This window comes from Lissotriton vulgaris, unplaced genomic scaffold, assembly GCF_964263255.1.
Source record: "Lissotriton vulgaris unplaced genomic scaffold, aLisVul1.2 SCAFFOLD_1074, whole genome shotgun sequence".
NCBI classification, from domain to species: Eukaryota; Metazoa; Chordata; class Amphibia; order Caudata; family Salamandridae; genus Lissotriton; species Lissotriton vulgaris.
The window spans coordinates 96,900-113,381 of NW_028254715.1; the positions used below are offsets into that span (position 1 = coordinate 96,900).

The 16,482-nt window shown below is 47.3% G+C and overlaps 1 protein-coding gene across 1 annotated transcript in view; it reads right to left on the reverse strand.

Moving 5' to 3' along the window:
• Positions 1-16,482, reverse strand: part of LOC147659454 (uncharacterized) — a 235,237-nt gene that overhangs the window by 7,733 nt on the left and 211,022 nt on the right. The window contains exons 17-18 of the mRNA XM_086951744.1: positions 6,200-6,253; positions 6,011-6,064 (exon numbers count right to left, since the gene is read on the reverse strand). Of these exons, the coding sequence (XP_086807870.1) occupies positions 6,011-6,064; positions 6,200-6,253 (108 nt within the window). The remainder of the gene's footprint in view (positions 1-6,010; positions 6,065-6,199; positions 6,254-16,482) is intronic.

Below are 16,482 nucleotides of genomic sequence, written 5' to 3' on the forward strand. Positions count from 1 at the left end.
TAAGAGTAGTTTGTCCCAGTTCAGAAAACTTACTTTAAAATTCCTGGCATGATCTTTGTCTGTTCTTGATTGCGAGCTCTTGCATTCATCATTGTATGTATCTAAGCTTGGATGTGATGTGTGCTTCTGCGCAAAAACGTCTGTTTTCTCAATACTTTGAGTTCCCTGTGTGCATCTGCATTTGTACCAGTAGTCCAGTACTGAGTCTGCACTAGGAATGCTTAAGTGCATAAGAGAGATGATGTCTGTACTTGTAGTTCTGTGTGCATCAATGAGATGTGAGGAACATTCATATGCATCTATTACATATTCTTGTAAGGGTTCGTGAAATGCACACCCTAATCTGAATGATATGTTCTTCTGTACACATGCATCAAGAGTTCCTGTGTTAATCTGTGCTAAGAGTTCCTTTGTATTTGTGCATTAGGAGCTCATGTGTATATCTGCAGTAGGAGCTTCTGTGTTAATTTATGTTAGGTGCTCTTCCGTGCAACTTAGTGGGGAGTTCCTATGTACATCTATCCTAGAAGTACATTTGTGCATGGAGAATAGGAGTTCTTGTGGCCACCTTTTTTTATGTGGTCATTTGTACACTTAAGCTACGCTGGTCTTTGTGTTTTACCTAAAGAACCCCCTGTGTGTGCAAGTCAAACACCCTTTCTGGTGGAATATCCATCTAACCATAAATTTCTCCCCTTTAAAATAATCCACAGGTGCCAAATTGGATCCAGAAGCTTTTCACAATAGTGCTCCTGCACACCAGCAGGTGGCGTTGTGTTGCTCTATATTGACTTCGTCCCGCCATGGTGAAGGGTTTGTGCAATGGGCTCAGACCAGAAAGTGCTGAAGGACCGAATGGGTGAGAGGCTAGTCCCGGTGGACTTGGCTTTCAAGGAAGTAGTGCTTTGTCAACGTGTTTACAAACACCCATATCGATTGCTGACAAAAATCCAGAGCGGGCACTTGTTGCATCAATACAGTGGTAGCAGCCTTGGCCCTGGTGGAATGAGCCCTCAATCGTTCAGGAGGCTGCTTATTGGCCCTGGTCCTCGGCACAAGTTTGTCTGGAGAAACAAGTGGTGTAGAGAGGTTACCAAGCGTGTCTGAAGCTCACCCATGTGGCGGGTTGAGGCAAGTGAGAACAATAAGGCAGTTTTCAGAGTTACGAGATGAACTGGGCAGCTGTGCATTGGCTCAATGAGAAAGCACAAGCAGAGGCATAGCTTCATGGGGGTGTGTGAGGTGTCATACCCCACTAATACATGTAACCCCAGGTTGATATTTGGATAGGTTTTGCTTGTGTCTGTGTTCTGTTTCAGTAGGAAGCAGCAATGCTGGCAGCTTAACCGTTTTCCCTCTTAACCTTTAATGTTTCCCTTTACTCAGATCATCTCACACAGTATCAGGCATGGAAAAACAATGGGAGTTTTAAAAATAATTTAAGACATGATAACTGCATTGCCCACTGATGTGGGGAAATCGGTTGATGTTGAGATGAATTTGGCTTGGTGTCAGATGCCGAAATTGGTGAGGGTCTTTCTCCAGCAGCATCGGTATAGGCGTTGATGATGAAGGGACTGGTGCAGGTTTCGACAACGAAATGCAAGCAGGTTTGAGGATCACAGAAGGTGCAGGGGACAGAAGCACCGACAGTAGCCTGACTAGGGGCCCATGCAAATCTCTGTGGCCCGAAGGCATGCCAGAAGGAACCAGTAGAGTGCAAAAAATGGCAGTGCAAAGCATGGCTTCCCTATTGGTTTTGATCTGTGGCGATGTCACTGATTCTCTGGGAAATTCAGGGTGCTTCAGGGTTAATAGTGGAATCAGCTCCGCAGTGAAATGGGAGAGAAGCCAAGTGGCAAGTCGACACTCTCACAACTGTAATATATAGTGGCAGGATGGAGAAAAGTACCATTTGGCTTTCGTGTGTTTCCTCTTTGATTCTGATGTGCCTTATCCGAGGACTTTAAATGTGATGAGGACCTGTTGTGGGAACTGTAGGAGGGTGGATACCTGACTATGGTTGCCCCCAACTTTTTGCCTGGTGTTTTGCTGGTTTTCCGACTTAGTTGACCTGGGACCCTGCTATTCGGGGCCCCAGGCCTACTGCTCTCTTTGTAAAATGGATTCCATGTACCTTAGGTACATATCTAATTGGATACTGAGTCACCTTATCAGTCCCTGTACAGTGTACCTTAGGTACCCAGGGCATAGGTGTACCCAGGGCCTACCAGGGGCTGCAGCATGCATTATGCCACCCCTGGCTGGCCATCCAAATCTGACACAACTGGCTGCACGACAGCTGAGGCAAGGTGGTGTAATCACCCTTTGCTTTAGATATAGTATACCTATATCTAACCCTAAAATGGACACATGTATTCCTATCAGTCACTCCTATGGCAGGCCTTAACAATCCTGAAGGCAGAGTGCTTGGAATCATGTGAGATGGTGCTCTGGCATGAGCTGAGCCCGTTTGCAGCTTGCGGAACCAAGTCCTAATAGCTGTTCCATGATAACGCATACCATATACTCTTAAGTGCCTTATAATCCTCGCGGTTATTTGCCAACTTTGGTATCGCTTTATCAAAACATGTCGAGTAAGGTGTCATACGAATTGGAATACTAACCCCTCGCCAATTCTGGCGACGGGGTTAGCATTCCACCCTTCTAGAGGGACACGACATGTATGTAACTGTGAACCCCAGTTAAAGTTAACTCAAGCCTCAGCATCACAAAATGGATGCTGCCACCACAGACACAAGTCTGACCTCCTGCTGCTGGGAGTCCTTCCAGCGAGGAGAGCTTGGACAAAGGGTTTCCTGTCAGGGGCGGTGCTAGCACCATCCCAGACAGGGTTTTGTGTATCCTGGGTAGGCAGGGCTTTAGAGGAAGGTGACTGCAAGTGGCACCCCGGTGCTCACTATGCATAGGCCGGCTTGAACCAGTTCCAGGGGCACACCAGCCCCTGAGCTGGGGAAAGTCCGGCATGGGAGAGGGGTGTAACCACCCCCCTTCCTGGTCCCACCCATGGGCAGGACCTAGTCGCGTACCAGCCCCTTTCTTTAGAATAAAGCTAGGAGCGGGAACCCTTCCAAATTAGATCATCTTTGAATCCTGAAACTACTTTCTACGAAAGGAACTCAAGACTTCTTCTCAAGATTTCTCCCTTGTGACTAAGGAGTAGTCACCCTGCATCTGCGGGCACCAACTAAGTAACCTGCGGTTTGCTGCACGTCCTTCTTCCGGAACCAGACTGACCAGCACGACGAGACCCGGCTTCCCTGGCACCTCTGACCTCTACCTGCATCATCAGCCCAGCTGAGCATCGTGGGTGTGACGAGACCTCGAGGGACCGGCCATCTTCAGAACTGCACTACACTTATCCAGCACGACCGCCAAGGGATCCTCGAGTGAGTGCTTTGGGGTTTGAGAAGCCCTAACCCTGAGCAGCTCCAGCACCGAAGTGCAGCCCCCCAGCCCCGACGAGATCTGCGTGGGGCCCTTCTGCTCTTTGCTGCTCACCGCGTTGTCCGGCTACTTGCCTGCTGGCTTGTAGCCCTCTTGACGACGAACTACGACACTTCCATCGCTGGTCTGGTTGCTCCAGACTGGCCCTTGCTCCCCTCCAACAGAGGAGCACCCCGGACCCTCCTGGTCCACTCCAGATACCATTTAGAGTCCACCGCGTGGGCTTGCATTTGCCAAGAGTTGTAGGCCCCAATCCTGGGTCCAGCATCGCCGACAGCAGATACCTTCGTGGGACAGCTCGCACCTCCATCCTGGTCGCCGACAACGCCTCCTGGTCCGAGAGACTGCAGAGCCCAGCGTCGCCCACTCACCTGGTCGAGGTGACTTCATCCGGTGCCATCCTGGTGCCCATCTAATCACTGGCTAGTGATTCAGAACTTGGTCCCCTCTGCTTACAGGTCGTCTCCATCACCGATCCAGGCTTGGATCACATCAACCATCTTCACTGGTCGCCTGCCAGCAACTTCTTCTTTCAGGCTCCTGGTTCGTCAACGAGGGTTTCCGACGACACTTGAACCCTATGCAGCCGCAGCCCCTGGGCTAGGTAAACCGAGTACTACGGTGCTCCAGCGTAGACCAACTCTTTAAGTGTCTAGATCCACTTTCGTTTTTGACCTACCTAGTCGGGTTCGCCCGAGAACACTAACTTTGTAATTTCTAGCAACCATAGACTTTGTCCCGCATTACGAGTGAGAGTTTCCACTCTGCACACGACGTCCCTAGGCCTCCTGCTTCTAATCTAAGGGTTCAGCATTGTAGGTCCAGCGTTTCTAAAGCCTATGAGAGTAGTACTTACCTGCTAGTAATTTCGCATTCCACTTTCAGAGTATATGGTTTTTCGTGCCCCTCGGGCATTTGTGTAAATTGTGCGACTTTCAGTATTTCTTTAAGAGCTTTGTATTGTGCTTAGCGCCCTGTCCTCATAAAGAGTCCAGGGCTGTTGTGTTCTAAATAAATATTCTTTTATTTTCATAACAACTTGTGTGTAGTCCTTTCACTTGGTGTTCAAGGGATATATGTGATGGTATAACAGCTGGCTTAACACGCCCTCTAGAGTTTAGCCTAAAGACTGCTCTTGTCCATGCTACTAGGATAGCTGGTCTATCAGGTTGACTTACAACCAATCATCAATAAGGGTCATTTGGACTGATACATAGTGATCACTAGAATAGTGAGCACTGCATATCAGGCCAATTTCTCACAGGAACGACTTCGGATGCAGAAGTTGAAGTGGCTCCACACTCTCGACTTTGAGCAGGAGCAGGACTTGTGCGGTTTTATCTGTTGTTCTGTGACATAAATGCAGCTTTAATTCGGGTTCCCAGATCGCCTACGGGTTCATGAGAGTGATTTAAAGTTTTATGATTGAGGCATTTTTCCAGGTTGTAGGAACATGTCCAGCTTTGAAAATAGCATTTAGAAGTATACAAAGATGTATAGCAATTGTCCTTGGGACCAAATGCAGAATTCTAGAGGGGTATGGATCAGTGGGTACCCCAGATTTAATGACTTCAATTAGCTTGGTTACCAGCTCCATTGACAGAGAGGAAAATTCAGTAAGAAATTCTTGATTAACCCGATGTCGAAACACTCACGCGTCCCCACCCCCAAGACACTTTCGTTTTTGATGCTACACCTATTTATGCTGTTCATACTATATGCTTTGTGCACATGTCTTGATTTGCTTTTATCTTCGATACTAGTAACATTTACTGTTTGTACAGCGCTCTGATATCCGCGAGGATCTTGTTCGCGCTCTATAAAACTTTCTAAATAAAATAAAAATAAATAAAAATTGAAAAAAAATGTAGGCAAAACAGTTCAGCAGAACAACAAAAAGTGGAATTAGCGGAGTACCGAATTTGCCTCTGAAGGCACAGAAAGAAAGGAACTGGCATCTGTGCCTCTGACAGGTGTGGCATCTACATAGGCTCCACTTCGTCACTTCCAGGGCAGGATGAAGTCAACGCATAGCAGCATGATGCAACCTACCGGCACCTGTGAACATTGCTGTAAAAAATGTCCAGATCCAGTCGGGCACCTGGGGATTATTTTAAAAAAGGGGAATCTGCAGTTAAAAGTATTCATCATAATATAAACTCTATCAGTACTTGCGCAGTAGTTACTTGCATACATCGTGGAAATATAGAGTGTGTGCATGCAGGACTATCACTAACTACCTAATATTAAGAATTACTAACTGCTCTAGAGCCTTCTGCATGTATGGATGTGGAATTTTAAAGTGGGAACCAAGTCAAAAAAACAGCAGAGCACTGTGCATGGACCAACACATGCATGCACAAGCCTAAGGAATTTACATGCGCCTAGTATGTGAGCAAGTCTGAGACTCCATGTTTCAACCTGGTGAGTTACTTCGCATGTATGGTCTTTGATGTTTCTGACCAACCATGGGTATTCTAGGTCAAAAGTGCAGTAAAGAACAGCTCTGTATAATGTGTATAGGCTCAATAATGGGACTTACTTCTAGCCCGGGAGCTCCATTTGTCCCTGGGGCGCCTGGAATTCCAGGATCTCCCTGCAAAAATTAGAAATAGTTTCTGTGATCTCAAAAGTAATTGTCCTGTTGATGCTTTATAAAAAAATGACATATTAGCATGTCAGTGAGTCTTTCGGAAACCAACATTCGACAGGAGAAAAAATAATATTGTACCTTTTCTCCCTGTGGGCCGACTGCTCCAGGAGGTCCTATTACTCCAAGATCACCCTAAGGGATGAAAATGTGGCAGTATTACTGAGCAAGAAACTCCCACAAAGTGCAGAGAACTTGACCTGAGTGCTTCAGGACACATCAGAAGAAGCATTTATTTGAGCTGCAGTGTGATTCCTGGAACATATTTTTGTATTTGGGGGGGGGGGTGAGGAGGAGGAGTTTTTTATAGCGCAAACTAGACTTGAAGGTATCAGGTAACATGAACACCAGTTGCGTTACAGATGGACACATTCCTTTTTTTTTATTAGGCACAGGGAGATTACGTGATTTGCCCAGAATCACAGGATGTTGTGCATCCCTGCAGAGACTAGAACCCGGTTCCCCAGCTCCAAAGTTGAGGGCTCTAGCCATTAGGCCACATCCTCTCCCATTCTTAATCACTTGTCTAAAATCCCTCAGCAATAGTTTTCCGGGAAGGTATAGGCACACAAGGTATCTATCACAGAGGTTGCTTGCCTATCTAGACATAATCAATATTTGGTGAGTCTTGTAGATTTATTCTAAACTGTAGGTGAGCACTTCAAAAAGTTACTTACCTTTGGTAACAATGTTTCTGCTGGATACATAATCTTCCTGTAGATTCCTCGCCTCAAGAATGGACCTTCAACACTTCAAACTAATGCCAGAAAAGCTTCCCCCCCGCAATAGTTCAGCACTTTTGAGTGGCAGCACACAGCTTAAACACTACTCTGTCTCTAAACATGATGACACTGGAGAATATCAGACCCCAACTGGCACACTGCACTCGCATGTGAAGAGGATTGCGGTGACGAACCTGCAGGAAAATTATGTATCTATGACAATTATGATTACTGAAGGTAAATAACATTTTCCTTCTGATGATACATCACCTCATGGCTTGAATGATGATGCTATCAAGACAGTTAATGCAAGATTTAGATCCCACAGAGGAATAACAAAAAGAGTGAAAGGAAACAAGTAAAGCTAACTTTTCAGAAAACATGCCACTAGTGGTTATCTAATCAAGGATGATTGCTCTGGAATGTTTGTCCTGGAGATGAAAGGGAGAGAAGCATTCATGGCCAGGCAGATTGCCCCCAGTTTAAGCACATTTATGTGGAGGTGTTGCCCGAGGTAATCCAAAGGCCTTGAACTGTCGGATGAAGAAGGGCAACCCAGTCTGCAAGGAAGCGTCCGTGACAACAGCAGCCATAAGTTGTAAAGGATTGAAGGACTGAAAGGGAAACTCACCAAAAGGCTGGAGGGGGAGGCCCATCTACCAGTGCAGATCTGAAAAAACAGAGAGGACGATCTGCAACAGAGCCATGTGGCTCCCCTGATGCTAGATACACTAAAACATCTGACACCACTGAAGGGTCCTCAGCTACCACCTAGTGAGCGGCACGAATAGGATGCAAAAAGCCATGAAACAAAGAAAATGCAAGACTTGCAGAACTGGGATCTAAGCCGGAGTCAGAAACCTCAGAAGATCCACGATCCTATAAAGAAGAGGAAAGGTGTTCATGTGGGTCATGTCTAGCTAGTACTGTCACTAGGAAGGTCAGTCTTTGCGTTGGGGAGTGGTAAGACTTTTCTGCATTGATGGTAAAACCTAAGCTGTGGTAATGTCCATGGGCCAGATGAGGAGGTGGAATTATGTGACCTGGAGGTCACAAGACGCTAACTGATCCCATTTTCATGAACAGCATTGTGTACCTGTTCTGCTGAAAGAACAGCTAAGTATGACAGCGATCCATGAAAGGCTCCGAATCTCAGTCCATCTTGGGGACAAAAAAGTATAAGGAGTAGAATAAATTGCCTGTTTCATCAAGAGATTTGACCTTTGTGACCTCTTTGCAGGGCACGGCAAGGACTCCTGCTTCCAAAATCACTGCAAGTGCCATAGTGGAAGGAGTGTAGTACGGAAGGGGTAAAGGAAGGATAGGATGTAGCAATTGTGGATTAATGGAGGACCCATCGATCCATAGTGATCAACTCCCAAAAGGAGGAGAAATGGGAGACCTTCTCTCCAACTTGCAGATGGTAGCTTAAGGGTGGTGCAGGGAGAGACACAGAGGCTTTGAGACCAAAAAGCTGATAGAGGAAGGTGGAGTCTGTGTTTGCTGCTGTTTCTGTCATCCCTTTGACCCACTCCTGCCCCAGCCTTTTCTCCTTCTACCCCTACACCTTAGCGTCAAGACGCCTCCGCATTCGAGCGCTTTACAAGCATCCAAACATAAACATAAAAGAGTGATATAGTTGCAGGGGTGTCGAAACTTGCTGAGAAGGTTGTCTCTGTTAGGAATGAACTGGCCTGTAGTAGCCATGAAACCACCTAGATCGTTGATGGAACTGGTGCATTGGGAGACTAGCCCAGAGTGTGAGCCATAGCTCTGATGTTTTTGAACCACTCCAGGGAGGAGTCAACCATAGAGGCTCGCTATCAAAAGGCATGTCTATGAGGGTGGTTTGGACATCTCAGGAGAATCCAGTGGAACACAGTATGAAACCATCCCCATAGGTGGAGCAAAGGGGTCTGAAAAGTCCAAACCACATTTCCAGAACTTTTTGGATGCATCCAATCCTTTGTTGACCGGTTCTGTAAATAGCTATTTCGTGTGGCCTTGGAGGTCGATCACTAAGTTGTGCCAGTTCCCAAAAAGGCATCGAAATATTAGTGGAGGAGGAAAGTGTAGTTTTTAGTGCAGAAGTATCATATATTTTGTATTTGCAGATTAGGTGCCCACAATATTATGCACATGCCTACCGCTTCTCTATGGCCCAAGGTCTACATTTATGTGCATTATAGTATGACAATGTGTGTTGCATGTATTTTGAGATCAAATAGTGGGTTTTTTGTGTGTGTATTAATATATTTGTATGTGAGGTGTTTTAACAAAGGACTAGCTAAACTGTATTTGTGATCTGTTAGGAGAATTTCCATGTGTTTCTTCTCACCCTGCATCACTAATCGTAAGGACAGTTTGTCTCAATAGTTCTGAGACTCAATATAAAAACAGTGTACTCAGCTTTCTCGGGCTGAGAGGTGCTTTTTCAATGTCTAGGAAACTTCTTGTTTCTGCAGTAAGGTTACTGATGAACAAGTTACTTACCTTCGGTAACGCTTTTTCTGGTGGATACAGTATCTGCCTGTGGATTCCTCACCTTGTGAATATCCCCCGGCGTCAGCAACATTCGGAAAATCTTTCATAGTTTTTCACGCCGACGTGGACGACGTCACAGAAGCATGGCATAGCGTGTGACTCCGCTGACGTCACCGACTCCATAATAGGCCTACGTCGGCGTGATGACATCAGTTCCGCCTTTTTTTCCATGCCTTCGAGGCACACGGATGGACCAACAACAGTAGATATATACAGAATGTACACAGTACCAAATAATCAAGCTAACACACACAGTGTGCAGTCAATGCTGGAAAGCAATTATAACAACACATTTCCTTTGACAATAAAATATATACATTTAAACAATGTCACTAATGCCGGTATAGAAGAGTGGACAACGGGGAGGCGGGTGGGTCAGTGAGGAATCCACAGGCAGATACTGTATCCACCAGAAAAAGCATTACAGAAGGTAAGTAACTTGTTCTTCTGATGGATACATCTGCCAGTGGATTCCTCACCTTGTGAATAGATTCCCACAGCAGTCCCACTCTCGGAGCAGGGGGTCCACTGTTCTATACCAGAAAATCTTGGAGGACAGAACGCGCAAAATGACAATCCCTCCTCACCTCTGAATCTAAGCAGTAATGCTTTGCGAAAGTGTGGAGGGAGGCCCAAGTCGCCGCTCTACGAATGTCCTCTACAGGCACACCTCTAGACAAAGCAGATGTAGTAGACCTTCCTCTAGTAGAATGAGCTCTCAAACCTTCTGGGGGTTCAGAGAGTAGCATATTTTGATACACAATACAATCCATCTTGATAAACGTGCGCTTGTGCACAGCCTTTCCTCTTCTGGTGCCAATAAAACCCACGAAGAGCTGGTCATCAATCCTGAATCCACTAGTTCTGCCCAGGTAGAAGCTCACTGCCCTCTTAGGGTCCAAGCGGTGAAGTCTCTCCTCCTTGGAAGGGTGAGGGGGAGGATAGAAGGAAGGGAGGGTAATGGATTGCCCAAGATGAAAGGGAGTCACCACCTTAGGCAGAAAAGCAGCCCTGGTCCTAAGTACCATTCTTTCAGCAAGAATGGTCAAGAATAACAAGTTACTTACCTTCAGTAACGCTTTTTCTGGTAGATACGGTATCTGCCTGTGGATTCCTCACTTTGTGAATATTCCCTTGCGTCAGCAACATTTGGAAATTCTTTTTGTAGCTTTGCGCCGACGTGGACGACGTCACAGAGGCACGGCATCGCGCGCGACTCAGCTGACGTCGCCGACACCATAATAGGCCTACGCAGCCGGGGTGATGACATCAGTTCCGCCTTTTTTTCCGTGCCTTCGAGGCACACGGACAGACCGACAACAGTACATATATACATAGTATACAATAGTCAAGGTAATACACACAGTGTAAAGACAAGGCAGTAATTCAAGAAGATCAACATATATACATTAAAACATTGTCATTATCTAAGGTATAAAAGAGTGGACAACGGGGAGGCGGGTGGGCATGTGAGGAATCCACAGGCAGATACTGTATCTACCAGAAAAAGCGTTACCAAAGGTAAGTATATTGTTCTTCTGATAGATACATCTGCCAGTGGATTCCTCACCTTGTGAATAGAGTCCCACCGCAGTCCCCACTCCCGGAGGAGGGTGTTCACTCTCCTATACCAGAAAATCCTGGAGGACAGAACGCGCAAAGTGGCTGTCCCTCCTCACCTCGGAATCCAAGCAGTAATGCTTCGCGAAAGTGTGGAGGGAGGCCCAAGTTGCTGCTCTACAAATATCCTCTACAGGCACACCCCTAGACGAAGCAGATGTTGAAGACTTTGCTCTAGTAGAATGAGCTCTTATACCCTCTGGAGGTTCCTTACCCACCAGGGAGTAGCAGATCTTGATGCATAGAATGATCCGTCTTGAAAGTGTGCGCTTGTGTACAGATTTTGCTTTCTTGCAGCCAGCAAATCCAACAAAGAGCTGGTCATCCACCCTGAACTCTCTGGTTCTGTCCAAGTAGAAGCTCACCGCCCTCTTGGGGTCCAGACAGTGAAGTCGCTCCTCCTCCTTGGAAGGGTGAGGGGGAGGATAAAAGGTAGGGAAGGTAATGGACTGTCCACCTTTGGCAGAAAAGCAGCCCTGGTCCTAAGTACCATTCGTTCAGCATGAATGGTCAAGAATGGGGGCTTCGAACTAAGAGCTAGAAACTCACTTACCCTCCTTGCCGAGGTAATAGCAACCAGGAAGACCTTCTTAAAAAACAAAAGTCTCAAGGGACACTTGTGCAAAGGTTCGAAAGGAGAACTCATCAGAAAAGTAAGCACCAGATTTAAGTCCCATTGAGGCACAATAAAGGGAGTAGGAGGAAATTTATTTGTAAGGCCCTTCAAAAATCTTAAAACCACAGGAGATTTAAACAATGACGGCTGATCCGGCAAACAGAGAAATGCCACAAGGCCGAAAGATAACCCTTGACTGTGGCAACAGCAAACCCTTGCTGCGCCAAAGAAAGAGCAAACTGCAGTATATCAGACAAATGAGCCTTCAAAGGGTCAACAGATTTCTCTCCACACCAATTGACAAATTTAGACCATCTGTATGAATAGATAGATTTGGTGGAGTCACGCCTGGCCGAAAGAATGACATCCACCACATCATGTGGGAGAGAAAAGGAATTCAGGTTGCCCTGTTCAATCTCGAGGCATGAAGGTGTAAGGTCTGGAGGTGGGGGTGTAGAACCTGCCCCTCCATCTGAGAGAGATCTGCCCTGAGAGGGAGACGGAGCGGCGGGCACAAGGAGAGGTGGAGAAGATCTGTGTACCACACCCTTCTTGGCCAATCCGGGGTGATCAATATGACTTGGCCCGGTCTTGGCGAATCTTCCTCAGAACACGAGGAATCAAGGGTATGGGAGGAAACGCGCAAAGGAGTTTTGAGTCCCAACTCAACTGAAACGCGTCCCCCAACGTTTCCCGCATCGGATACTGGAGGCTGCAGAATGACGGGCAGTGAGCATTCTCGTGAGTGGCAAACAGGTCCACATGAGGAGTCCCCCACGCCGAAAGACGTGACGAACTACCTCCAGATTGAGCCTCCACCCGTGGTCGGCTGAGAACTGCCGACTGAGACTGTCTGCATGAACGTTCAGAACTCCGGACAGATGATTTGCCATCAGACAAATCTGATGGTCCTGAACCCAGGACCAGAGACGCAGAGCCTCTCTGCAGAGACACGGCGACCCTACTCCAGCGAAGGGAACAGAGGAAGCCTTGAGCGCCAAACGTATCGCTCGCAATTCTAGAAGGTTGTGGTGAAGCAACCTTTCCTTCGGAGACCAAAGACCCTTGATCTCCAGATCCCCCAGATGAGCACCCCATCCTAGAGTGGATGCATCCGTTATTACTGTGGCCACCGATGGAGGCAGTTGAAAGGGCTTTCCTTGAGACAGGTTGCCTTCCACTCCCCACCAAGTCAGATCCTCTGCAGTTTCTCTGGAAATCCTGATAGACTCCCTGAGATCTCCGTTGTGCTGATACCACTGCCTGCGGAGGCACCACTGGAGTGCCCTCATGTGCCAGCGTGCATGGTTGACTAACTGAATGCAGGAAGCCATCAGACCGAGCAGGCGAAGGACCTTCAGGACTGGAACGACCGCTCCATTGTAAAATAAAGGAATCATTTCCTGTATGTCGCGAATCCTTTGAGGTGGAGGGAATGCACGACACACAGTTGTATCCAGTACCGCACCTATGAACAGATTGCGCTGGGAGAACACCAGATGAGATCTGGGTACATTTATCTCAAAACCCAACCTGTGCAACAACTGAGTTGTCTCTTGCAGATGATGGAGCACTATCTCTGGAGACTCTGCCTTGATCAGCCAATCGTCCAGATACGGGAATACCGGTATCCCCGATCTTCTGAGATGTGCTGCCACCACAGCCATCACCTTGGTGAAGACTCGAGGCGCAGTAGTAAGACCAAACGGTAGGACCACAAACTGGTAATGTTGACATCCTAAAGGTAAAACGGAGATACCTCCGGTGTGACTGCAGGATAGAAATGTGAAAATATGCATCCTGCTAATCTATTGACACCATCCAGTCTTCTACCATCAGCGCTTGAAGAACCTGTGCAAGGGTGAGCATCTTGAACTTCTCCTGTTTTAGGTAAAGGTTCAAGATCCTGAGATCCAGGATTGGACGAAGCCTGCCATCTTTTTTGGGTATCAGGAAATACCGGGAGTAGCATCCCTGACCCCTTTCCTGCTCTGGAACCAACTCTATCACACCCTTTCTTAACAGTGTCTGGACTTCCTCCTGCAGGAGTAACAGGCGTTTCTCCGTGCAAAAACCTTGGTAAGGAGGGTAAGTTGGAGGGAATTCCCGAAAGGGAAGAGCATACCCATTTTCTACGAGATTGAGAACCCAAAGATCTGATGTAACTGATTCCCAATCCCGTAGAAAATAGGTAAGCCGACCCCCTACAGGACCCGCATGATCCGGAATGGCGGATCTAGGGCTGCTTTTCTGTGGCTCGGGGGTTGGAAGAGGTGGAGGAGGAGGAGGCTTGACGTCCCCGAGGACGAGCTCTCTGCTTACCCCTGTATGACCTATACAGCGGATTTTGCTGTTGCTGCTGCTGCTGCTGCTGTTGCTGTTGACCTTGACGGTAGGGACGAAAAGAAGAACGTCCAAAACCTCTATACCTTTTGGTAGATGAACCTCTGGTTTGCAGACCCAAAGATTTGGCAGTAGCCCTACTGTCCTTAAATCTTTCCAAAGCTGCATCAGCCTTTTTACCAAAAAGTTCAACACCGTCAAAGGGCAAATCCAATAACGCAGCCTGAACGTCTGCTGAAAAGTCCGATGACTTCAGCCAGGCAGCCTTTCTAGAGGCAACAGCAGTTCCCATGATACGAGCAACTGAATCAGCAGTGTCTAGCCCACTCTGAATCACTTGGCGTGCAGCGGCCTGTGCATCAGTCAATACCTCCTCAAAATCCTTCCTGCTGTCATCAGGAATTTTAGGAGCCAACAGTCACAAAGAATCCATCAGGGCATGAATGTATCTCCTCATAAGGCAAGTGGCATTTGTCGATTTTAAAGCCATACTTGCTGAAGAAAAAGACTTCTTCGCAGTCTGATCCTGTTTCTTGGATTCCTTATCCCCAGGCACTTGAGGGAAAGCACCCACAGTCTTTTTTGAACAGGCTGCCTACATAACTAGACTTTCAGGCGAAGGATGCGAGGTTAAAAACTCTGGATCCCCAGGTGCAACTCTATACCTCCTCGCAACACTTTTAGCCATTGCAGGAGCTGTAAGAGGCTTGCTCCAAACCTCCAAAATTGGCTCAGTTAATGCTTCATTAAAGGGAAACAATGGTTCAATAACAGAACTTGGGGAATGGAGAACCTTAGTCAAGAGATTGGATTTATATTCCACTGTAGGCAAAGTTAGAGTTAAAAGTTATGCAGCCTTCCTCAAGACCATGTGGTATGGCTTAACATCCTTTGATGGGGCATCAGACACAAATGGCAGCTCCCATTCAGGAGAAAGTTCCAATTCACTTGCTTCTCCTAGATCTTCAAAAGAGTCCTCCTGAAGCTCACCTTCTTCCATCTCAGCCTCAGCTTCTCAATACCTCTGCTCCTCTATGAGGCGCTGAGCATCCCTTCTGGATCTCTCTTTCAACAGCCCGTGAACGACTCCAACGGAGCCGGTATCGACGTCGGGATCGAATCCATAGGCCCAGGGTGCTGTTCTCGAGGTCGACTCGGAGCCGGCGACGTCGGTATTGGCGTTGACGACCTCGGCGGCGTCGAGTAATGCCAAGGAGTCGTCGGAGCCGGCATAAATGGCATAAAAGGAGCTGGAGCATAGGAGTGGGGAACTCCTAAATTATACGCCAGAGGACCCATAGGACTCGAAGGTGCACCAGAGGGGTACCAAGCTCTGGAATAGACACCATACATAGCGTTTAAAAACGCAGTAGGGTGTTGACCTGGAGCAGGGAAAGGTGGGTAAGAACCCACAGACTGACCCTTCGGAGGTTCCTGATTCGCCTCCTCTTCCACAGGCAAAGGGACTTCTTCATCCTCTCGAGCCGGAGACGGATTTACAACCGGAGCCGGGGAATGAGCCTGCGACTCCGAAGGCGAAGCCTCACCTTCTGGATCCAAGACCTCTGGTGACAGAGACACTACATCCTTCCCATGCTTCCTCTTAGGCGACTTCGGTCTCAAGCTTGAATCCTTACCGGAGTGATGCCGAGATTCATGCCTTCGCTTCTTATGCTTCTTTTTCGACTTCAAAGCATGATCGGAAGACGACTTCGAAGGCGACGCCATACGGGATCTTGACCTCGACCTCGACTTCGACCTTCTCGAACAGGATCTCAAAGTCTTCTTTTCCTTACTTCCTCTTAACTTCGCCATCAAAAGTTTAGTCTCCCCCTCTCGAAGTGCCTTCAGATTCATCTTCTTACACGAAGAACAGTCTTCCACATCATGGTCCGAACTCAGGCACCAGATACAGTTCTCGTGCGGGTCCGTAATCAACATTTTGCCGCACTCTCCACATGGCTTGAACCCGGTCTTCTTAGTCGACATCTTCAGAGCGACAAAGAAGCAAGAAAATAGAGAAAACAGTAACAAAGTTACCAACAGCTACATAGATTCCCCGAAACCGTTAGCGTCGACGACGAAGATAAAAGGGAACTGATGTCATCACGCCGGCGTGGGCCTATTATTGTGTCAGTGACGTCAGCTGAGTCGCACGCGATGCCATGCCTCTGTGACGTCGTCCACATCGGCGCAAAGCTACAAAAAGAATTTCCGAATGTTGCTGACGCAAGGGGATATTCACAAGGTGAGGAATCCACTGGCAGATGTATCTATCAGAATGGGGTTTTGAACTCAGAGCTGGAAGCTCACTTACCCTCCTTGCCGAGGTAATCACAATCAGAAAGACAGTCTTAAAAGATAAAAGCCTCAATGGACACTTGTGCAAAGGCTCAAATGGTGAATCCATTAAGAAAGTAAGCACAAGATTCAAGTCCCATTGTGGCACAATAAATGGTGTTGGAGGAAATTTATTAGTAAGGCCCTTTAAAAACCTTAAAACAATAGGAGACTTAAAC